At 38.0% G+C, this 24,754-nt stretch overlaps 3 protein-coding genes across 5 annotated transcripts in view; 2 read left to right on the top strand and 1 right to left on the bottom strand.

Annotated features, from left to right (window-relative positions):
• Positions 1-1,366, bottom strand: part of LOC100700691 (phosphatidylinositol transfer protein cytoplasmic 1) — a 71,813-nt gene extending 70,447 nt beyond the window's left edge. For 2 of the 3 annotated variants that reach the window (XM_019359707.2, XM_019359709.2), the window contains exon 1: positions 1,071-1,365. In XM_019359707.2, the coding sequence (XP_019215252.1) occupies positions 1,071-1,118 (48 nt within the window). In that variant the 5' untranslated portion in view covers positions 1,119-1,365. Of the gene's footprint in view, positions 1-1,070 lie in introns of all 3 variants that reach the window. The other variant, XM_019359708.2, reaches the window with a different exon arrangement.
• A 7,229-nt stretch (positions 1,367-8,595) lies between these two features.
• Positions 8,596-15,902, top strand: psmd12 (proteasome 26S subunit, non-ATPase 12). Its single transcript, XM_003458309.4, has 11 exons — positions 8,596-8,820; positions 9,209-9,268; positions 9,687-9,815; positions 10,228-10,335; positions 10,703-10,807; positions 10,992-11,141; positions 11,306-11,440; positions 12,635-12,747; positions 14,102-14,276; positions 14,963-15,040; positions 15,367-15,902. Exons 1-11 carry the CDS (start codon positions 8,713-8,715, stop codon positions 15,574-15,576), a joined length of 1,371 nt encoding a protein of 456 aa, XP_003458357.1. The 5' UTR covers positions 8,596-8,712; the 3' UTR covers positions 15,577-15,902.
• A 2,280-nt stretch (positions 15,903-18,182) lies between these two features.
• The window catches only part of helz (helicase with zinc finger), a 51,311-nt gene continuing 44,739 nt past the window's right edge, over positions 18,183-24,754 (top strand). The window contains exons 1-6 of the mRNA XM_003458320.5: positions 18,183-18,321; positions 22,666-22,911; positions 23,303-23,339; positions 23,866-23,990; positions 24,152-24,208; positions 24,591-24,639. Of these exons, the coding sequence (XP_003458368.1) occupies positions 22,684-22,911; positions 23,303-23,339; positions 23,866-23,990; positions 24,152-24,208; positions 24,591-24,639 (496 nt within the window). The 5' untranslated portion in view covers positions 18,183-18,321; positions 22,666-22,683. The remainder of the gene's footprint in view (positions 18,322-22,665; positions 22,912-23,302; positions 23,340-23,865; positions 23,991-24,151; positions 24,209-24,590; positions 24,640-24,754) is intronic.

The following is a 24,754-nucleotide window of genomic DNA, read 5'->3' as shown; positions in this document are numbered from 1 at the left end:
GGTGTCAGAAAACAAGAATATAATGAAGGTTACACAAGTTTGCTGTTGGAGAACTCAATCACCACATCCATGTATAATCAAAGAGCAAAAATTAGGAAAATATGAATGAATAAGTTCCCCGTAAAAGACCTGAAAAAGAGTGGTCTCATTATCTGCTCAACTTTAAAATACGTGTTTCTTTCCTCAGAGGTGACCAAGTCTCATGTGGATTTTACTCTTAAAGTCTGGGGTTGAGGAGATGCCACTGGAAAGCATTGTTCCATGTGACTATACCAGCCCCCAGCTATAAGAAAACCACCCCCTACACCCACACATCGCAACGACAAGAGGGATGGAGATGAATAAGAAAAACAAAGGCCTGGGTGACAATTGAAAAAGATGCTGCTGTGCTGCACAGCAAGCATGCCAGGACAAGAGAGCAGCAATCGTCTTCACCTTCTAATTTTAGACTGTGTCACGGGACCAAACAGACAAATAGGTTGAATACAGACAAAGGACAATTCTTTCTGACATCGCTGCGTGCGGTACAAGTGCATGCAGGTATCAGTGTGCCGACCCCTGCTCTGCATTGTGTTAGTGTCATCATGTGCAGCGTTACATCAATGCAATGTAATATGCATGTAACTGCCTGCATGTGAGCAAGTCAGAGTGTGCGGCCGTAAGAGGAACAGTGAGATCACACTGCCACTATTCGCAATTCTACCACCAGCTGATCAAACAATCGGATCTATAATTGGTTTTATATTTGATGGAAGCGTTTTACGAGCTGTGTAAAGGCTCCTGCTTGTATTGGGAGTTCTTTGTGTTGCAATGCGTTATCAGACAAAAAGTAGTGATTTAAAGTGCGAGTAGAAAAGTGCCGATAAAGGCGGAGAAGTGTGCATAAAGCGCAGATAACGGATTAGTCTCCAGTGAAGTTAACCTGAACGCATTTCTCACTTCATATGACCTCCTGCCACATGTCTGGGACAAGCAAACCCACGGCGTTAGCCACTAAGGTCGTCCGAACAGCACTGAACCCCGCTCGTGATTTAAAAAATAACAACAGAAACAAGTGGTGGAGAACTTACCTCCTCTACTGTGAGGGGCATGCATATCCTGTACTCCTTCATCAGCATCTTCCCCCCTCTTTTCTGTTTATTCACAATGTGTCAAACCAGCTGAGTAAAGGTTCCCTCCGCCGACCGACGGGATGTGTGTACAGTCTGGAGACGTGTCAGAGCATGTGAGGGGACGCTTAGCCCGAGTTATAAAACGCTCCCGGAGTTCCAGCTCACTTCTTTCATCAGAACCAGAGGACGCAGTCTTCGGCGCTGAACGTGAGGGGAGAAGTGAACTCGGTTCTGGGTTGTTCCCTCCCAACACACTGATGACGCGTCAATTCGAAGCAAATGACGCTGGCCACAACCGGAAGTGAGCATATGAACCATTAAAATAAGAGCAGAAGTGTGCGACTGCAATTTGAATTGATCCCGTTTTCTACATATACACATTATTGTTGTTGTTTGGCGACATTTTTTTCACTTAACTATATATACTTCTATTTTGTATTACCAGAAAGTGGAACGCCATATTCCAAAGGGTCAAAAGGCACAGGTTACTTTTTTTTAGTTTTAATTGGAAGTGAGTTTGAGAACAACATTAGGAAAGACTGAGATGGTTTGGACATGTGCAGCAGAGGGATAGTGGATATATTGGATCACGGATGTTAAACATGGGAATGTCAGGCAGGAGGGGGGGAAAAGAAGTTCACAAAGAAGATGAAAGTAGTGGGGAGTGGATGTTGGTTTCACAGAGGAGGATATTTTATTAAGAAGACCACTTTTTTTAAGAACTTGCATCAGTATGGTGTTACATGAATATGTTGCCACGTGTGAGGCTTCTTCTTCTTCAGGCTTCTCCTTTTATGGGTCACCACAGTAGACCATCTGCCTCCATCTCACCCTATCACTAGCATCTACCTTCACTACCTCTGCTCCTTGCATCTTCACTGTTTCACCCGTCTTCCTCTCAATCACACACATGTATTCTGTCTCACTTCTTCTGACTTTGATTTCTCTTCTCTCCAGTGCATACCTCCACCTCTCCAGGTTCTCATCCACCTGCTCCCTACTTTCACTCCAGATTAGTGTTTTCTGCCAACATCACAGTCCAGGGAGACTCCTCTATAAGCTCATCTGTCAACCTGTTCATCACCATCACAAACAAAGTGGCGCAGAGCCAATGCCTGATGTAATCCCACTCCCACTGTCACTCCTACCGTACACTCACCACTGTCTCACCGTCATCATATGTATGCTGCACCAACCCTTACATCTTTCTCTGCCACTCCTGGTTTCCTCATTCACTACCACAGTTCCTCTCCTTGCACCCTATCATGTGTTTTTTCTCTAGATCCAGAAAGACATAGTGCAACTGCTTCTGACCTTCTCCATATTTCTGTCAGAATACAATAATGCCTTTAATTTTTAGTCTGAATTTGTTTATATTATGCAAGTTGTTTAATATTTCTGATTATCATCAAACTGCCAAAACTAATTATATCTGTGGGTATCAAACACTGGTCGAACTCGCCTTTCAGTTAATTTGTAAATGACTAAGTACAAAGATGCAAAAGCAAATTTATTTGCACTAAAAACAAAAGATCTTTAATGTATATTTTTTTAAAAGAAAAGGAAAAAAGTGATTATTCAAGATTTAGTAGGTTAATATTTCTGATAAATAAAAGTGTTCTAAAGTTTTAAGGTGCGTTTCCTTAAGCTATTATTTTGAAATGTCTAATTCACCGGATGTGGCTTTGCCTTTTGCATGCTGGCTGCACAGCTTTCTGTCGGGGATACCACAAGAAGTAAAAAGCTAAATTGCTGACGGGTAAAATGTGAGCAGCGTTTGTTAAGCAGCCTTCAGCTTGTAGGAAATTCGCATTTTGAACTTATTGTGCAGAGTTGCGGTTTAAACGAGTCCTTCAGTCAGATGAGAATGAGGCCCTCTGCAACCCCCTCCGCCCCCCGGACACAAACACTCACACATACTTGTAAAAACAGCTCGCAGGGGAATCGGAAAATGTAAGCACTTAACAGCAGTCTAGGCCCCCCTTCCTTCCTCTGCTTGGCCGGTTGAAATACGAAGCGGCTTGCTGGAAACATCGGTCTGCTCAACCACAGCACAGGAAACATCAGCTCACTGCTGCACTCCCCCCAACCTCCTCTCACACGTCTACATAGTGCTATCACCCCTTTTGCTTCTCGATCACAGACGCGTTTACCACATATGCACAGACCACTGAGAGTGAGCTATAAAGAGTTTTAGATAGTTACAGCAGGGTGAGTATGATGGGAACATTTTGAGAGGATCAGACACTACAGCAAAATGAGTTAGGGGTTATGCTGTGGACTGCGTTCTTAGTCCAGATGGCTTCAGATAGCTGGAGAAGAACTAAGGAGAAGCTAAATACACGGGTTTTGATGCATATGTGGGAGCCAAGACAGCAAACACATGCCTCATAAACTACTAATGTTGGCCTTTCAGTGGGATGTAAACGACCTGTACAGTTTGCACAATTCACCCATTAAAAACACACACACACAGGTTTCACAACATATCTGACGAGAGGAAGTCGGGATTGTTAGCTCACTTGACCAAACATTTGGCCTAAAGGATCCAGGAACTATTATTATACTGTTCCATAACCCTCATTTATTATTTTAACATTGACAGCCAGTGTCCTCTTTTAACACAAGCACAGACCTTTGTCTCATCCTAACTAAGTGTTGAAGGGAAAAACCTTGCAGGACTTTCAGAATATTGGTTTGATATTTCTGACTCCAGTAGAGTTCAGTAAGTACCTTCTGGTACTTGTATAACACTCTGTATTTGTAATTGGATTTCTGTAGTTTGTGAGTTCCTTTTGAAAACAAGAAATTTTGTCAGTGACAGTAATGCTGCTGTCCATTAGTGTCAGCTACACCTGCTAGAATCTGTCATACTTTAACACAGAGAATAAATTCAAATAGATGTCGTACTGCTGGATTCATTAATGCATTTCCAAATCTACTCAGCAAACCCCGTGTTCATATTTCAGCACTAAAATTGCTGATTATCAGTATCTTTCCCAAGAAACATATTCATGCCAGTGTAGCAAATCCCCTGAATCAGCACTTAAATTTAAACTATCCCAAATATCTTCTTAATGCTCTAATTAATGTGTGACATTATTTTAAAAAAAAAAATGTTTAAATTAATAAAAGCATGGTAAGTACATAAAAAAATCGCAAATGTGACCAGTTTGTGCATGACTGTGGCATCATTAATGTTAAAGTACAGATCACACACCTAATAGCTAAAACATTTAATGCTCTTAAAGGCATTGCTTACAGGGATACATTAATAAGTGCTCAGTTAACATTAACTCAAAATATCTGGTGGCACAGTTGCTACAGAAGAGCTATATGAAAACAAGCATCATGTAATGTGAGTTTCCTCACAGCAATGTAGGTTTTTACACCATGTATTGGGAATAACAAAAGATAACTTTAACACAAAGCTTGAGTCTATATCAGCTCCTCATCAGCTCAAGTTATCTTTCTTAATGAACTTAACTGAATGAAGATTCAAGACATTTAAAATTGATTCAAAACACTTTTTCTGAGGGAAATGTTTACAGTTTTCCTTCTTGCGTTCTAGTTAATGGTCTAACATTAAGTAGCACCATTTTACTTGGACCTTATGAATGAACTGAGTCACATTTTCAAAGAAAGAACTTGCATAATACAGCACTCGAGAAAATTAACCCCGCTGGCACAGCAATAAAGCATGTGGCGCTTCTTTGTGAACCTCGGGAAGCTCCAAATATTAATTTAAGTGCTAAATTTACCTGAGCTTGCACTGAAAAGAACGTCTTATAAAATACACCGTGATTCAATGTAACTGTGTTCACATATTTGGCTTTAAAACAGCCCAGTAAGGTGAAGGATTATTAAACCCAAAGCACAGAAACACATTCACGGCTGCTATAGTATTCCACAGTACTACAGTACACTACATTGAATTTAATCATTGCTGTATTCGAATACTGTTACCACTCCAGAGATGCATGGGAGGTATTGGGGTTTTTTTTATGGATTTCAAAGGGGAATACCAAAAATGTGCTTCATGCCTTCATTAAAAAGAAGCCTAAGATACAACTGTGTAACTGTTTTATAGCCATGTCCTGGGTAAATATGACATTCTTTTAAATGCCTCAAAACCATATGTCTTAAGACATGTCTTAAGACAGGTCCTAAGATATCACAAAACTCATTCATTGCATGAAGCACAGTCACACAAAGGTTTAATTCATTAGTCAGTGACACATAAAACAAGGAAGAGCTTCTTAAAATCTAAAGTCTGTATTTAATTTCTGACAGTCTGTGTTTATCTTAAACCCCCCCGGCTGTCGAACAGTGATCGTCTTTCGCGTAACTACTTGCCATGACCTAAAGACGGCCCAAAAATTTCAATAACGTCTGTGTTGATTAGAAAAGAGATTAGCGCCTGATGTCATCTGAACTACAGCGCTGCATTATTAACACAGAAATAAATAAATAAAAATGTGAGCTTGGAAAAACAGCTAACCTTCTTTGAACTTTTTAGCAGAAAATCACCACCACCACCACTTACATTTTGAACTACAGATCTGTTTAGAATGTATAGATAGCACAAAAGCCATAAGGTTTTAATTATGTTTCATTGGAAGTGAAAATAGCAAGAAAATTCTAGAAGTGTATAACCACTGCAATTATTAAAAGTTGTCCTCACTTCTGTGTTAGAAAAAAAATCATCATAATGTCTATTTATAATTAGGTAATAATAAGAATTAACAGTTAGAGCACAAATTTTACTCATTGCAAACTAGTCTGTGCATTCAAAGCAGTGACAGGAAAACTTGCATGTGTGGGATTTGGACATTTCCCAAACACTGAAATGGCAGCACAGGTGCTTTTATAATCTTATGACCCCTCTAAAACCCTCTTTTGAGCTCTGTTTTAATCTCAGTTCAGGGTGTTTTGAATTTGCTTACTTTTACAGGTTTTCTTATATTGTGGGTATTTGTGCCTGCAGGTTCACAACAACAGAGTAGTTTTACTGACCGGTTAAAAAGCTTCCAACTGCAAGTTACACTTTAACTATACAGTTCAACAACCTCACATCCACAGCCAGTTTAGAATCACAAATTAGCCTTACATGTATGTCTTTGGTCTTTAGTAGGAAGCCAGAGTAACCACAGGACACCCACTTGAAGTACTCTGGAGCATGCCACCCCATTTCAGAGCCTTTCAGTACCTTTGTCAATGGACCCTCTGGCCTCTGTATGGGCTCTGTTCTTCATGTGCACCACATACGATCACTTATGCTGTTTTACTGATACAGTGTTTAGAGAATCTCCCATGATCCTTTAAAGACCAGCAGATGCCTGTCTCTGTGGGATCCTGGGCAAGTATGGTGGGAATACAGTTCTCATTACAGTGTCAAGGTACCCACTGAACTCTCTAATCACTGTCCTATAAAAATTACACACAGGCATACGGTCTCGAGTTTCATAGTTTCAAGATTCCTTAAAAATACAATTTTCCTTGATTTGTCCCACACTGCTGGATCTAAAATCCTTCTCAGTAGATAAAGATGAACACTGATCCACAAAACTCTTTAGCACCTGTACAACAGTATGAAATGTTAAAATACATTAATTTTTCTGTAGTTTGGGTCACTTCAGGAAAAGTTGTCAAATGTCTGGCTAAAATAATGACATTTATGATATTTTTGTTGCTGACTGTCATGATGATCACAATAATGGTGAGGCCATCTGAAGCTCCATCTCATGCTGAGCTCTTCCTGATGGTTTTGAAGTCTGAAAAGTATGCTAAGATTATTTTTATGCCTTCTCAATCAGAGTTCTTGCTCCTGTTTGATCTTTCTCTCAACAGAGCCGAGTCATGTTCAGTTTACCAGGACTCTGAGGTCTATGCTGAGCCTGCCCTGGGATCAAACTGATTCTAGTTCAGGGCTTAGGGGCTTTCTCTGCCACGAGGAAGAAAATCACTGACCCACATTGGCTCTATTTACTGGGAGCCTTTCAAAGCACACATCAACGCACACATTAAAAGGACACCTCCTGGTGGACTGCTGTAATTACACGATGTGTTTATTTAATCAAATCCTGTCCATTCACAAAGTTCTTTACTCACCCTGACCATTTGATTGATGATTGCTAAGCACGTGAGGCACGTTTATTCTGTGAATAGTAAAATAATGTGTCTGTTCCATTTCAGTCTTCACCACCGACATGATTTCCACTATTATTCTTTAAAGTATGGCTTCTTATTTCCTCTAAGCTATATGTATGTGGTCAGTGGTGATTCCACCAAAACCCTCGTGTCTAAGAGCAAATTAAAAGGAAAGTAAAATATGAACAGCAATGTAAACAGCATAGCCTTACTACCAAAGGAGTGTTTTGTTTTGTTTGTTTGTTTTTATTATGGAGGGAAAGCCATACCAGGCAGTTTATATCCACTATAATTTTTTTTCACATGATGCCAGCGGCGGACTGATATGGCAGTCTCTTTCAGTCGGCCACATAACAAATATACGGAGCATGTCAAACATATATGAGCAGGCTTGTTGCAAATATCTATGAAATAAAGACTGATAAGTATCACCAGTATGTATGCCAATATGTGAGTAGGTTCTTCAGTTAAAGCAGAAGCAAGCGGCTCATCATAAGAAACTATGCAATCACATGAAGCCAGATATTTAAACGGTAACAATAAGGTTTTAATGGAGTGCCCGGAAGAAGTAATTAGAGTGCAGCCACAGGTCGCCTACACCCAACTACACCATACAAACACTTGTGTCCCTACAAAAGCACACTTGGGTTCATCATTAATGTAATGAACTCGAACTCACTCAAGAAGTTATTTTGCGGTTTGCTTTGAGTAATGAATTGTGCTATAAAATGGTGACTCAGCACATCCTGCTGGTGATGCATGGTTATATCGTCTTTTTTAATGTCAAAAGAACAGCTTAGACAGATTAAAATGACCGCCTGAGTAAAAGTATTTGAATTTAAATTGTATTATTAATAATAATATTATTATTCCGCACAGCAAGAAGGTCGTTGATCTAAATCTAATCCGGTGTCTTTCTGTGTAGAGTTTGCATGTTCTTTCTGGGTACTCTGCTCTCCTCCTTCATGCATGGGTTTAAGCTAATTGTCGACTCTAATTTGACCATAGGTGTTAATGTCTGGCTTTCTATATATTATTAACACTGGGACAGACTGGTCACCTGTCCACGAGTCCCTAAAATCTATTATTAGAGAAACTTTAATTCATTTATTTATTGTATTCTGTCTCTATAACTAAGATAAAAAAGATTCGTATGCATTCCTCTGAATTTTAGTCAAAGATAGTAAAGCGATTTGATTCCACTCAACGTCAGAATCTTTAAATTATTTAACTATAAATTTACTGACCAGCGATCAGGGAAAATCAGGATTTTATCAGGTCTGCCTGACAAATACCGGGGGTCCATAGTCGGTCCTTCAGGCGCCTCGGACAGAAGTTTAGTTCTCGACTTTGATTGGTCGCTTTCGCAGCATCGTTCGTTTGACAAGTAAAACAGTGGTCCGCAGGAAAAGAAAGCTCCGTGCGCTATCTTCATTTGTACACCGCAAAGATGTCTGAGGAGCGATCTGAAAGATCCGATGGGAGGATTGTCAAGATGGAGATCGACTACAGTTCAACTGTAGACCAGCGTCTCCCGGAATGTGAAAAAATGGCTAAAGTAAGCGGGTTGTAAAAGAGGCCAGCGCCGGCTGAGTCATGGTGCAGCGAGATCAGTGTTAGCATTCAGGCTAGCATCTAGCGTTACTGGCTTTGTCTGGATAGTTCTTATGACCAGATATACTCTAAATATACTTTACTTTGTATTTTAAGGATTTTTTTAACTTTCAAAAACTTCCAATGTACTCTGTTTACACACACGCAGATATTTATTTGTTAATATACTCGCTAGCATGCTAGTAGTCTTAGCGTTAGCTAAACCTTTAGCTAGTTTGCTAACCTGGAAAAGTGACTTAAACATTTTGCTGGTACAAAAGCAGGACTTACCTGTTGTCAGCTTACAGCAATAAATATATCTGACACCGTGTTTGTGCATTCTTCTGTCGCAGGAGGGCAAGTTGCAAGAAGCCATCGAGAGCTTGTTATCATTGGAGAAGCAAACCAGAACAGTAAGTCGATGTACACTGTTGCAATTTGTGTTCTTCACCATTTAGCTGCAGAAATACATCTAAGAACTTGGGTCCGATGTGACAATAACATAGATAATATAAATTGAGATTAAAACACATTCTTAAGGTAAAGTTGTTTTTCCATTCTCAAACTATTTGTAGATGTCAGATTCAGACCCAGTCTTTAATAGGTGCAGCTGATCATAGGAGTGTAAATGAATGGACGCGGTTAACCAGAGAACAGTGTCACATAATTCTCTTTGCAAAGTCTTTTTTGTAAAACAGTAAAATTGAAAGATGTGTTGATGAAATAAGAAATTTTCATGATTGCAATGTATATTGGTTAACATGTATTTTTTATTGTTGTTGTTTTTGGTTTATTTGTTTGTTTTTTAATCCGCCTTTAACCTTTGTGCAGGCATCGGACATGGTATCAACCTCCAGAATCCTTGTCGCTGTGGTTCAGATGTGTTATGAAGCCAAGGACTGGGATGCACTGAATGAAAACATCATGCTACTCACCAAACGGAGGAGTCAGCTCAAACAGGTTACATACCTCTTTTGTCTTGATTCCTATTTTATATCAGTTCTTTCCTACAACATAGTTTTGAATCTACAGTCTGAATACAGATACATTTTATCGTGCATCTAAAGCCCTTTTTCAAATTGTATTACAATCATAATTATTGCTCTTGTAACTGTTTTAATGAAACATGCTGCAATGTTATCTATAGTGTAAGATCAGGAGCTGTTTTGAAATGACTTCCCCTGGGTGGTAAAATGCTAAATACACTTTTTTTGGAAAATACCACTCAGACAAAAATGTATTCAAGACAAGCCCCTAAATTCAGAGCTCTTTTAATAAGCTTAACTTAATAACCAACAACCATTCTTTGAAAGTTAATACAACCTGAATCTGTTTGTTGTTTTTGTTTATTTGTTTGTTTTTCCGCTATTAGGCTGTTGCCAAAATGGTCCAAGAATGCTACAAGTATGTGGATGCTGTGACTGATCTCACCATCAAGCTGAGGCTAATCGACACACTTCGCACTGTGACTGCTGGGAAGGTCTGGAATATATGGGATCTAATGGAGATAAAATTTGTATAGATTTGGAAAGCTATCAAAGAAGTTAAAGCTAAATAATGAGAGATTGGGGTAGCTTAAGCATTGCAGGTTGAATACGGTCACAGTAACTTAATATTTGAAAGGTGCATTTATTTGTAATCAACGAAAATCTTGAAAAATTCAATTCGCTGAAAAACAGAATGAAAAATTCTTTCTGTTTTTACATGTGTAATGCCTCAACTTCCAGTCACAAATTGATGTGTACTGGTTTACACAATAACTATTTTGCGAATGTGGTCATGTCTGTTAAAGGCAGGTCATAGTAACTATTTGCTTAACTAATACTCTAAATGTGTCCACATCACAGATCTATGTGGAGATCGAGCGTGCCAGGCTAACGAAGACCTTAGCTAATATCAAGGAGCAAAATGGAGAGGTCAAAGAGGCAGCTGCCATTCTTCAAGAATTACAGGTAAGGAACAGATGGTTTCAGTTTGATACCTCCAAGATGACGAAGTCTGTACAGTAGTTGTTGTTTTCTTGTTCATGTTGGATGTATGGGAGATATTTAATAATGTGTATAAATATGGTTTAGATATACATAGATTAACATTAAATAAATATTCTCTTTCATTACTCACATATATTCTGATCAGGTGGAGACATATGGCTCTATGGAGAAAAAGGAGAAGGTGGAATTTATATTAGAACAGATGAGGCTTTGCATTGCTGTCAAGGATTACATTCGGACCCAGATCATCAGCAAGAAGATAAACACCAAGTTCTTTCAAGAGGAGGGCACAGAGGTATGAAACAGACCAGAACTGGGCATGAATTAATTAAAAATGGCAATGAAATATATTTGAATGTATTTTCATGGATGGCCTCTGTGTACCCTGTTGTATCAGTTTTGGTAAGTTTTAGCTTCAAGGGCTGACCTAATCAAACTTTTGTCTCATGAACAACTCAGGAGCTGAAGTTGAAGTACTACAACCTGATGATTCAGGTGGACCAGCATGAGGGCTCCTACCTGTCCATCTGCAAACACTACAGGGCCATTTATGATACCCCTTGCATCTTGGAGGACAGCAGCAAGTGGCAACAGGTGTGTGTATGTGTGTGTATATGTATGTATGTGTGTGTAAAAATAATGACAGGGTTTTCCTGTAGAAAATAATACTGTTTTGTTTTTTTGTGGTCATTTATTAGTTGTCTTTTGTTATTACTAGTTTTTCAAATTTGACTTAATTATGCTAGAGACTATGCTGTATTTTAATATTTGCAGGTCTTAAAGTAAGATAAATACAACCTCAGATGAGCAACAACACATATTGCATCATGTAATTATTTGACAAAAGCTTGTGTGTATGTATGTGTGTGTGTGTGTGTGTGTGTGTGTGTCCGGGGGAGAGGGCACAAACCCCTGTACACGCACCCCAGTACGCCCTACGATTCAATGGGTAGTAGAGCTACTTTTGACAGGAATAACTTGAAGTAATAGTTATTGTATAACTCAGACCCTCACAGTGTTGTGGAGGAATCTCAGCTCCCAAAACTGCTTCAGATCACTAAGCTTTGTGGGCATTTGTTTATGCACAGCTCTCTTAAGGTTACCCTGCAGCATTTTAATCTGGACTGGACTTTGACTTGGGCCATTGCAACACTTTGGCTGAAAAAGAAAAGAATCAATCTGTTATAGATTTGCTGGTGTCCTTGGGATCATTGTCCAGCAAACCATCCACCATTATAGAGGTGATCATGCGTGCTGATGATCAGTTAATCAAGTGTATTTGATTACATTAAGAGTTAAGTACCTGGCTGCTACTTAACTCTTAATTCCTATGCAAACAATAGGAATGTACTTAATTTTTCACTCACTGCTTCTGCATTTTAACTTGTTGAATAAATAATGAGATGGTGTAATATTTCCTGTGGTGGTGTTCAGTTGAGGTTGTATTTACCTAAGTTTAAGACCTGATAAGGACCAGATACTTTTTCTTTTTTTTTTTTTTACACATAAAACTTAGAAATGAAAGAGGGAGATCAGTTAATCAAGTGTATTTGATTAACCTGACTAAATGTGTCCTTAAGTATTGGAGGGAGACGTTAATTAAAAACAGTTAATTAGGTCCTTTTTTTTTTTTTTTTTTTTAAACAGTACAAGAAGCACCTGCAAACCATGTGAACATCTTTTGGAATAAGAGAAACAATGTCATAGATTTAAGCACCATCAAATCTGTATGTCTACATCTTAGCTTTACTTTGCTTGTTCAATGCTGCAACTACTTATGTCTTTCAGGCCCTGAAGAGTGTGGTGCTCTATGTGATTCTTTCACCCTATGACAACGAGCAGTCAGACCTTGTGCACAGAATCAGTGGAGACAAGAAACTGGAAGAAATCCCGAAATACAAGTGAGAAATAATTTTTGCTTCTTTGCTTTTGGTGCTGCTGTACTCTAAAAAGTAAGCTATGGATGTGACGTGGCTAGATAATAGGAAATTACAAAGAAAATGCAATATATGCTACAGTATAATGTAGCTTGCTACCTTTTCTCAATTACTATATGAATCTTTGTGAACAGTCCCACGCACAGTGGGTATTTGCTATTTTAGCAAAGTTGATAAATGCTTTTTATCTTAAGAAAATGGTAAAAACTGTATTTAAAAATGGTGCTGTTTGCTGATGATGGTAATATTTTCTGCTCAGGTGATGGTTTGCTGGCTTCACCTTATTTTAGCTATTGTGCAGAGGTCTGGGGCAATAACTACAAAAGTAAAGTACATCACATTCACTGTCATTTTTTTTTTTTTTAAAGGCAGTTATAATTTAATTTACAATGCAGGTTATAATGACTTTATAAATTGACTATTTTTACAGGTTAAATTATTAAAATTTGTAGATCTTGTGAAATTCTGGACGGCTCTTTTTTTTTTTTTTTTTTTTTTTTTCAGAGCAAAAAATAATGAACTATCAGGAAATATTCAAAGCTTTTTTTCTGAGAGAAGGAAGTTATAATTTAAGGGGCTTTTGCAACTTCAACACTGAAGGTGTATACTACCAGGAAAACTTCTAGTTTCAGTGTGTGGAGTTAAACAGTTAAAGGTTGAATCAATGTCCAAACATAAAGCAGGTCAAAAAGTGAGATGTGGTATGGATAAGGTCCTCAAGATATAAAGAAGGGGCCCAGGTTGAATTTCAGTGAATGTGTCTCTGGTTGTTACTTCGTGCTTATTTGGATTTTGTAATTAACATTCCAAAACTGGAGTTACTTGGCTTTGATGTGCAGATATGGAGTTGTAAAAATAAGATGATATGATTATTATTTTGTGTATTTCATTTTGTTTATATTCTCTGTTATTAGAAGTATTTATAATGTTGTTGTTGAGGTCTAAAACAATAATTAAGCTGGGTAAATAGTATCTGATGACTTATGAAGGAAGGATGTGATGAAATAAGTGTGCCCTTCTTCCCACCTCTTTTCAGATAAGTAAACTGAGTCAAAAAAGGTGGAGCAGTATTATACTGTGTTTTGCTTCATTTTTTTTAATCTTTTGCCGTTGTTTTCCTACATAATTACGTAATCAAACAATCCAAATAAATCAACAAAACAGTTCAGGGCAGTACTTCCTTCTAAGCTAAGCTACTCGGGAGAGCTAACCGCAGCAATGTTCACATATGTTGACACTGGGTGTCCTCTCTGTAGCAAGGCGTAGATACAAGTTTTTTTGGGGGGAGGTTTGTTAATAAATATTCTTCTTGTCCCAGGGACCTTCTGAAACAGTTCACTACCATGGAGTTAATGCGCTGGGCTTCCTTGGTGGAGGATTATGGGAAAGAGCTGAGAGAGGGTTCACCCAACAGCCCTGCAACAGATGTCTTCTCTTATACAGAGGAAGGGGAGAAAAGATGGAAGGACCTGAAGAATAGAGTGGTGGAGCATGTAAGTCCTATTGTCGAGAGCAGGGGCTCCTCACCTGAAGTTTGAACACACAACTATGACACTTTGTTAGACTCGTTTCAGTTTTGACAGTTTTCTGAGTGCTTTCTTAGTTTTAAACTAGTCGGTGGGTGACATTTTTCCCCCTTGTTTTTTACTAAAGTAAAGTAGTTGCCAGGACCATCCCCAGCCTTTTTTTTTTTTTTTTCTTATAATGATCAAGAGACTGAGTTCAGTTTAAATGGATACAATCTTATAGGACTAAACCCAAAAGGTTGATTCCCTTCATCTGGACGTAGCGTTTTCAGTGGGAGAAACGTTTTGTCACTCATCCAGGTGACTTCTTCAGTCTCAGCTAACTGCAGGTTTCCCCAGCCTTATAAACAGTATATTTGCACAATGACTGAATTTAGCCCACTGAATGAACATGATCATTAATATGCAATAGGAATAAATGGAACACAATTGGACATACAATAGAAATACACTGGAGGCATCTGGGATAAAGATGACTCTGAAACTTTATGCAGATTCAGTGGATAAACAGGGTGGCTCTTATATTTAGGTACATTGTACGTGCACTGGTAACAGTGACATGATTTTCATGTGTTTATGCGACTTTCTTTTGTTCTAACTTCAGACATATGCAGATATATATATGTGATGATAATGTTTTCTGCTGTCCCCAGAACATCCGAATAATGGCCAAATATTACACGAGAATCACAATGAAAAGGATGGCTAACCTCCTTGACCTCTCTGTTGATGTAAGTAAAAAAAAAAAAAAGTAATTTCTTGTAATCTGAATCTCATTTTTATGCCAGATCATGTGCTCTGTCAATCTGTGTTTTTATTAGTGAAATAACTAATTTAAATGTAGTTTTTGAGTGTAACTCGGCACTGCCAAAAGTGAACTGTATACGAAATGAAAGTGAATGAACATTTGTAGGTGGTGTCTTTTTTTTGTTTGTTTTTTTTGCTTGAGAAACTTGTGTTCAGATAAGACTGAAAACTACATTTGATAATTTGGGTTTATGGAAGAAACAAATAAGAGACACTAACCAGCTCTGTCTCTCATTAAATACTTCATCAGGAATCGGAGGAGTTCCTCTCCAGCCTAGTTGTAAACAAGACCATCTACGCCAAGGTTGACCGGCTGGCTGGCATCATCAACTTTCAGAGGCCCAAAGACCCCAATGACCTGCTCAACGACTGGTCACACAAACTCAACTCACTTATGTCTCTGGTCAACAAGACCACACATCTCATTGCCAAGGAGGAAATGATTCATAACCTGCAGTGAAACAAGAACAAAGTGCTTTATTTTATGTTTTGATCCATGTTTTGTTTTCCCTTCTGTGGAAATGTTTTTGAATACACAGTATAATGGCAGCCTGTGAAAGCAATCTAATTCCGATGTGATAGAATTAGCAAAAAAAGTCTCCAACACATAAACATGCAAACACCTATCCTTTGCATCTCACTCTGGACTGGATATTCAAAGTGTTACACATTGCCATTTGATGTAATATATACAGTAGTTTAGTCTCTGTTTCTTTATAAAAACCTGGTTTTCAATGTACATCTAGCAATGTAAACAATAAACTTCTGACATTTGGTTAACAGTTATATATGTAGGTGTTATTGTAACCTGACTTACATTGATTCTATTATGACAAACCCTGAAAACATGAGTGTATAGTAGGTGATAAAAGGATTAATGTGAAAAACACCAAGGGCGTACGGCGCACAAACTCCATGAATTATATGTGCCGATGCGTTAATTAGAATGGGTTATCCAGATTGCAGCTCCCCCTCTTCACTTTGATTTTATTCTCCACGGGGCCCAAAATGAAATGTTTGAGACATTCATACACCACATTAAAAAGTTTTTTTTTCCACCAGCAGATATATTGACAATTAACAAATTGTTGGCATCCAGTTGTGCACCAATATACACCGCGGTAGGCGTTTTGAGTGGTAATAGCACAAAAGCACAGGTAGAACTAATGACATTAAATGTGGCTTGGGATAATAAAATGTCAGGGGTAACCATAACAATGAGCTAGCATGCCCAATAGCAGAATACTGGAACTTCTTATTTGAATGGAAAACTGCTTTTAATCATAGCAATTACCTCTGTGCTTTTTTTACTATGTGTATGTGCCCTCATTTCTTGGCTCATGAGTGCGGAAAATACAATTTTAACAAGCTCAGTTACATTTTCCCTCTTTTTTTTTATGTCCACAATGTAATGTGGCAAGTCAACATAAAGATTCAAATGTTATTGTGGATATAATTTAAATGCATCACAGGTTAATCTTACACATGCAACTTATTGTTGTGTGTGTGGTCTTTTTTTTTTTTTAATGCACTCTATGAAACATAGATTAATTTTTTAATTTTGGTCACCTTGAGGACTTGATTGGATTTACTAGAAACACCTCATCTGTGTCACGAAATCAGCTCATATCATTGTACATCCCCGAGAGTTTTAAAAGGCTTGACTGGATGGATGAAGGAAAAACCCTTTAGGTTAAGCAAAGTTAACTTCTGTCATTCCTTTTAGTTGTTCCATATATAAAAGCTAGAAGAGATAAACTCAAAATGCTTTTTAGTTTTATACAAATTTTTTTTAGTTTAATAAACATAATTTGATTCAGTTTTTTTTTAAACGTAATGCTACATTTCAGATTTTATATATTCAGAGATATAAGATAATCTACAGTTGTAGGACATTGTCTGTCCCACTCATGAAACAAGACAAAATGTAAACCTAGTTGTTGATAAAGTGGTTCCAAAATTATTATTTAAAATATGGAAGAACTCTTGAGAAGCCCCTCTCCCAAAAGAAAATGGCATTTTTCTCTTATCCCAACTTCTTTAAAACCAAATTGCATATCAAATACAACAATTAAAATGTTATAAACAAATTTTTTCTTTTCATTTTGTTGGCACGTGTGTTAAAACAACTTTTAAAAACATCAGCATACTTTAAAGAAGAGTGGTTGTATCCCAGATTATTTGTTCAACTATGTCAGTGAAGCCTATTTAGCCGGGAAAAGGGAAAGATAAAGTAGTTAGAAGGCGACAAAAAAGAAGTAATATGAACGAGTCCTGTGATTACACTATAGATAGTCCAAAGGTCTGTTCTCTTTGGCATATTTTGTATTTTTCCAATCTTTTTTGACTAGACTGTGCCACTCTAACCAATGCAACACTGTTACCTGTATTACAAAAAGAAGAGAAATTAATTTCGGTGTTTCCTTCCTTTTTTAAAAAAAAAAAATATATAACTACAATTATTCATGACTGTTGGAGTCCATTATGTTACTCAACTGGCACCTTTATTCTGAGAAAACACCAAAACTAGCACTAAGTTGAAACCCTGTTACTATATATATATAAAATAAACGTTCTAAACATATTAAAAGTATATAAAATATTATCATTATTATTATAAAATGAGCTCACAAGGGTTTATATATGTGGACAGTGTATTTGAGGAAAGATAAATACTGAAGTTAAATGAAAAGTTAGGGAAAGTAGATTTCAAAAATGCATATAAATTAAGTCTTAAGAATTTATATTATATGCTATAAAATATGCTGTTTCATATTCCAGAGTATTGGTGTGAGATGTACCAAGCTGTACCAAGCACACAGCAACTTAAATGTCATATAAAAGTGTACTTTTGATACCTGAGATGGACAAATCTATGTTTTTGATGTTTTTTTTAAAAAACTTGTTTTTCTTAAAAACATAACAGAGAATTATAAAATAAAAGACCAATTTTAAAAAACGATGCCTAAATTGTGCTCCAATTGCAGAATGACCCGTAGACACACTTTACTTGAATTTGAGTCCCATATCTGTGTGCTTGCAGGGAATAAAACTAACAACTATGACAAAAAGGATGCTTGTCATATATAGACGCGCACGCAAACACACGTTTCGGTCCCCTCAACCTTCAGATCTGTACATCCCACTATGCTTTGCGATGACGGTCTGACAAGTGGATCCAAGATGGCGTAGAAAGTAAAGCTAGGTAAGTGTTGACTTCCCATTTTCAGCCCTTTCAGTTGTCTTTTTCATCTCAAAGGCACTGCCGTGAAACCCCACCATAAATCATTAGGATAATGGCGAATGCTTTGAGTTTATGCACGAATAACAACACGATGTCATACCAGTTATATGCGTCCAAACACCGTGGCAAAATCACAGGCCCGAACCCGTTTTGTTTCGGCGAACCTAGCTAGCTAGCCCGCTAACATTAACAAACCAGACAGCCATTCTTGTTGTGAGCTTCCCAGTTTGGTTCCAAGAAAGGCCGTGTTTTGGCTAGCAGGCTAACTGCTAGCTACGCATACTCTATTTAGTGGCAACACTGTGTGCCCTGTGCAAAGGCGAGCGATAAGTTGACCAACACTTTGAGTGGGGACGGTTTTTTTTGTTTTTTTGTTTTTTTGTAAGGCTTTGTGACGCTGCCGTCATCGCTCTCACTTGCAGCAGTCATGACAAGTTTGCCAGACAAACAATAGCTATAACTAACTACTGAAAGGCGAATCATGTCCACTCCAGTCTATTTGCTATTTAATGTATGCACTCTTGCTGCCTCCTGCCAGTTAAGCTCAGGGAAATAAGTTTTTACAGCCGTATTTTGCACACGTTGCTGCTGACGATACTGTCAAGCCAAATAACGTTATCTGAGGACAACGGAGACAGTCGCCTTTGCTCTACAACTATTTTCCGTTATAAATATCAGCGTTTTCTTCCACTGTATATTGTAATCGTGGAGTCCCACGACTGGACACCAAAAATAAGACAGCTGCCCACCCGCTGCATCCCGCCAAACTATTTTTCGTTGCACCAGTGAAGTGGCTGGCTTGCAAGCACTAATATTAGGTAACGGATATCCCCACAGTAACAAATAGGGCTGTGAATCGCTACATTGGTTTTAAACTAATCCTACTTGATCGTAGCAAGCACTGTGTTAATATCAGTCATGCATCTCTTTTGTTTTCGTTTTTTTTGTTCTCCAATCTTGTTGTTCATCTTCCCATAAGTCATCATTCTCTGGTCAAGCAACTTTTAACTCTCAGCTAGGTTTGGATGATTACATGTTTTCTCCTTAGTCTTAAGACTATTTTAATTATTATATTTGCAGAAAGTTGTTTTACAAATACACACAGCTACGTTAAACTTAAATCCCAGAAGTTATTTTAAGTTTTTCTGAAACTGTGGATGAACCATTTTTATGCAAAATGCTCCAGACAATGTGTGATGACGAGGTGTGGCAAAATTGGTTAGTTTCATGTCTGCATGATGACGAAAAACTAGTTATACTAATCAAAAATGCAGCATTGTTCCTCATCTGTATTTTTTTTTTTTCTAATTTTTTTTGAAAGGAAGCGTTCACATCAGGAGTTCACTCTTTGAAGATCAGCAGACCTATAATGTGTCATATTCCTAAATGAAACTGCAAAGAATTAGCTGCTTATGGTCCCCTCCCTGCTTGGTTAGCTTATGTTTTTTCTGACTCATGGAATATCTGTCCAGGCCAATGGTTATGGTTGTGGTATTGTTAGCGTTAAAATTAATATAAGTGCAATGACTGCATTATTTGCTTCACATATGCTTTTTGTGACAGTGAAAAAAACCTTCAAATACAGTATTGTGTGTCATGCGTATTACCATGTACTGCACATAAGCTGAAAAACTTGTCTCTCTATGGTTCTAAGAGACATGTTGAGCCAGAGCAGCTATTACTAACATAGCTGTATGTTAGTGGATGTTGAAGAAGTGTCTCAAACACTGTTACAGGGTTAACAGACTACCCCACCCACCCCCTCTTGCATGGTTGATTTTGATGTTGAAAACATTTTTTTTAACAATGTGTGAAATGTCAAATGATCTTTTGTTTAATTTCTTCATCATGCGATGCAGGTGTAAATTGCAACTTCACAGTTAGCATATAGTAGTTTGGTGTCTCCTCACTCTCTTTCAAGGACGCCCTGTTCCAAATATGCCTAAAATTACTGTGCTGTAGGTGACAGCTTCCCTGTTCCTCTGAGGTAGTCAAAATCTAAATTCCATACTGTGGTGAGTGCTTGGATTGAAATTGAGCATCAGCTAACTGTTGAAACTCAGTTTGCTTTGCACGTAGCTATAATAGGGGCTTTTAGTGTAGTATTTTTGTGACAAAAGCTCTTTATCTGCCTTCCTGAGATAAGTTGCAGTTCTGGTGTTGAAACCAGCGTGGTTGGAAACTGGGCCAGAAGTTGCTAGGCTGTTATCCAAGGCTAAGCATTTGAGGCTTTGGCGTTTGACAGGAGTTCACGGTGTACCCTCCCTATCCTGGAAAAAAAAAAGCCACTTTCTTGTAATTGCAGATTGAGGCTGTTTCTTACATGTTCTTGTACCAAATATTAATTAGAAGTTGCTAGAAAAACTACTGGTAACAGCCCCCCCCCACTCCAAAAAACAAAAAACACAACACCTAGAACATTAATACGTTCATGGCTCAGTACATTTTCATTACAGCAGGAAAAACTAAACAAAAAATATACTTTGAAACTTTAACCTTTTGTTCAAGTTTTGCATACTGTCAAGAAGGTTTAGTAAGTGAAACTAATATGATTGCAACATATTTGTATGTATATTTGTAAAAATCTCGTGTTAACAATTAAACGCTAGTGGTGCCACTTGAGTTTGAATATTTGTACAAAGCACAGTTGGTCTTTTTGCCCACACTGAGGAAACAGTGATTGTCACTAGATAAAAGCAACGTTGGTCTTTACATTTAGTGTGACCTTTAGGATTTGGAACTGATAATTGGTTTTGAATGGTTACCAAATTGTCTAGATCATTTGAATCATGTGTCTCTGAACCTATGAATTCCCTTTATCTGTGCTATTATGTTTTCCCACAGTTAACACAGGGCCCTTTGTGCTTCGGAGTCACATGTGAGGCTTTTTGAACTGTTCATTCTATACTATGTTTATATTTATTGATAATAAATCTACATTGATTTAAAATGTAGAAAACTTCCTATTCCTATTTTTTTTTTTTTTTCTCCAAAAGTTGATTAGGAATATACAAAGTGAAATGATCGTATCCCTAACCAGAAACTGTATTGGCATTGATAATTTCATTTTATCAAGATCCATCCTTGGGGAGTCCCACAATGTGAGCAGGGAAGTTGCAGATTCCAGCGGTACAATAAGTTAAATTAAAAACTCAGCGGGTTGTGTGAGTTGTCAGATAAAGTACACGTATAATGCCTTACCTGCTTTCAAGGTGCACTGCTGTGCTTTTCCCAGTGGCTCTCAGCCTGGAATTTTTGTTCTGGGAATCTAAGTGTGTAGACATAAGTGCAAACTTCTCACAGTAGTGGTTTTCGTCACGGGGCAATATTGAACTGAACACTGTGTACCGATGGGCTGAGGGCAAGTACCATTACACTCCTAGTGCCAAAATACGCAAGTCTCATCAGGATAGATTATGATGAGGTTTTATCTGAAACATTGTAAAAATAAAAATACCGCCTACTAGAAATTCAACATAAAGGTTATATTGACATTTCCTCTGCATACTGTCCAGCATGTCCACTATCTTGTCTCAGCAGTGCCCCTTTATTCTGGATGATCAGTTATGCCCATTATGAGTCAGTTGACACCAGACAGCTGACTCCACTACTGACTTCAGAGCTTGATCATAAAGAAGAATGTCTCTTATATTGCTTAAGACATCTCACATGACTACATCTTTCTCTGCTCTTTGCAAATGTATTTCAGTTTACACTGTGTAAGCACAGGCGGAGGTTGAGGTATGTTAGAAACACTCAAAGGAGTCTTATCCTCTGTTCTTGTTGATTTATGGCAAACATCAGTCACATGAGACCTTGACTCTTGCTTGTTGCCACTGTAAAATGACATTTTACTGTAGAAACCCCCTTTTTTTTTAAAAAAAAAAAACAAAACAAAAACAAACTTGTTCCAAATCAAAACCCACAATATATAATTTATTATTAAAGTGAACATAAGTTAATAATTTATGACTGTGACGTTATGTGGAGTGGAAAAAAAACATTTACTTTAGTTAAAAATAATGATGTTCTGTGTGTTCTGTACAAGTAAAAGCAAATAAAAATGACCTATCAAATAGGGAGTTCATAGGAAGCAACAAACTATATATTACCCAAATAGCTGAATTCAGTTTTCAGTGGAAAGTTAGGCAGCTGATGTTGGCTGCGTTTTACATTTTGTTTGACAATAATCAGGATGACAATTTCAGAGGGGTTGGAGAAAAAGGAAATTGTTATCTTTTCTCTAGCCCTGTGGGTTTTTTTTTAAGTGTTCTTATTTTTGTGCTGTTTGTGTTTTATTTGTAGACGGTTTGTCCCTAAGTCATGGCGGACAGGAGAGCGGAGAAGTCATGTGAAGAAGCCAGTAGATCGTTAGCCAGGCGGGAGTACGAGGCGGCAGTCAGCCATAGCACGGATGCCCTGGTGGTCCTTGCACCCCAACCCCCATCCTCCAGCACCCCCATCCCGCTGAGCCCTCCATCTCTTGTCGCCGCCGCCGGACCCCTCCGCAGCCGTGCCCTGCTCTACCGAATTGCTGCCTTCTTGCAGCTGGTGAGGACACGACTGATTTTTACAACTATTTAAAATCCCCCCAAATCACAATATAGAGCCAGAACTCATTAACAGTAATAATGTGAAATATAAAATTATCATCTAATACTCATCTCGAAATTATTACATTACATTGAAATAACTGACCATTGTGCTTTGAATCAACCTTTGTAAAATGAAGAGAAGATTAAAAATGAGAAAACAGAAGTCTGCTTGTTTTTTCCAGGGTACTGTTAGGTCATCTTTGCTGAAGACTAAAATTAGACCTGTTGCTTGAGGCTGAAGATTATGGAAACTACTTAAGTCTTATAAGTCTGATAATGTGAGGAAGTATCACCAAGTATTCTCATTTGTAAAGGTCATAAATTTTCTCCCCCATTTCTGCCAACAGAAAAATTATGATGAAGCAGATGAAGACTGCAAACATGGTGAGTGGCAACTCAAATTGTGAGCAGTGCTGATACTGTAAGTTAGTGTAATGTAGTAGGTAATTTTGTACCTGTGGTAGAAGTTTCACCATGTCCTGGTCTGGGCAATAGAAGAAATCTTGACTTTGGGCTCATTTACTTTGGAGAGTCTGACATGCTAATTTTGCATCTACTTTAAGTGTTATAGCTGAAAAACAGAAGAAAACAAATGTTTAGGTCAGCACTCAGGTGATGCCTGGGGTCAAAGATAGTGTCCCAGTGTTGTCCAGTGAGTCGTTTACTGCAGTAAACCTGGCATAGCAGGGGACTGCTGAAGCTTGCATCATAGAAAAGTATATGGTACAATGTAACCTTTTTCAGCCTGTATAAAAATACAAGCCCCGATAATCCTAAAATGTCATGTTTTCTTTTTCTAGAGAGCAGGCATCGAGACTTATCACATACAGAACATTGAAAAATATCTAACTGACTGAACTGAATTTATTCTTTCCATACCCACTCCTCTTTCCTCTTCATCTTCTGATAGTCCTGGCAGAAGAAATTGCCAGGGGAGATGGTTCACTACAGGCGAACTTGCGCTCCATGCTGTTGGATGGCAGCCTGCGGGAGGTGGCCAGCATCCTGTCTAAAGCCTTGTATGGAGAGCCAATGGTATGATTAATGTACAATCAAACAAGAGTTTTATTTAGCAAATAATTCACTAAGAAATTGAATTGCTAAGTACCCTAGCTGTAAGGAAGCCATAAATGCATGAGCCAAAGGCTTTTTTGCGGACTAAAAAGGACTAAAGTAGTTGTTTTCTTTCTCAACAGAATGGTATTGTTGCAAAAGACCTGAGCAGATTAAAAATGCTGTTATCTGAAATAGAGGTACGTGCCTATTGTTTGTCATCCTCCTTTGTTCATGTCATGTGGTGTTTGGTTTTACAGGGAATTCTTTAATGCTTGTAGATCGAAATAATTAAGATTTGGTTCTAGCCAAAGTATCTGTTCCAAAGTATCTGGAGCTGTTTTTACACATGAACAGAGGTTAACCTCAGGAAAGTCAGACTGGAACATTGTCCAAAGTTGCCCTTTCTCACATTTAATGTTGGATCCAACTATGTGTGACATTTTCATGCAAATGTGCACCTCCATTGGGTAATGCCTGGAAAGGTTCAGGGCATGCATGTATCTCAAGTTACTAGTTGACATATTAGTAAAAATCTATGCACCACCTCCAAGCTCCTCATTCTGCCCCCGTCTCTGTCAGGCTGTAAAAGGGGAGATGGCACCAGAATACACAGATGACCAGGACGAAGGTAAGCAAATGTGTACCATGACAAAAAAAAAAAAATGACATTAATGTTGTTTTGTTTTTTTCCCCTCTGAAATGGACCTGTGTGTCACTATAAATGGCTGAGTGTGTTTTTTAAG

This window comes from Oreochromis niloticus, linkage group LG6, assembly GCF_001858045.2.
Source record: "Oreochromis niloticus isolate F11D_XX linkage group LG6, O_niloticus_UMD_NMBU, whole genome shotgun sequence".
NCBI lineage: Eukaryota > Metazoa > Chordata > Actinopteri > Cichliformes > Cichlidae > Oreochromis > Oreochromis niloticus.
Note: the sequence above shows the minus strand (reverse complement) of the source record. Positions and strands in the feature narration are given on the sequence as shown.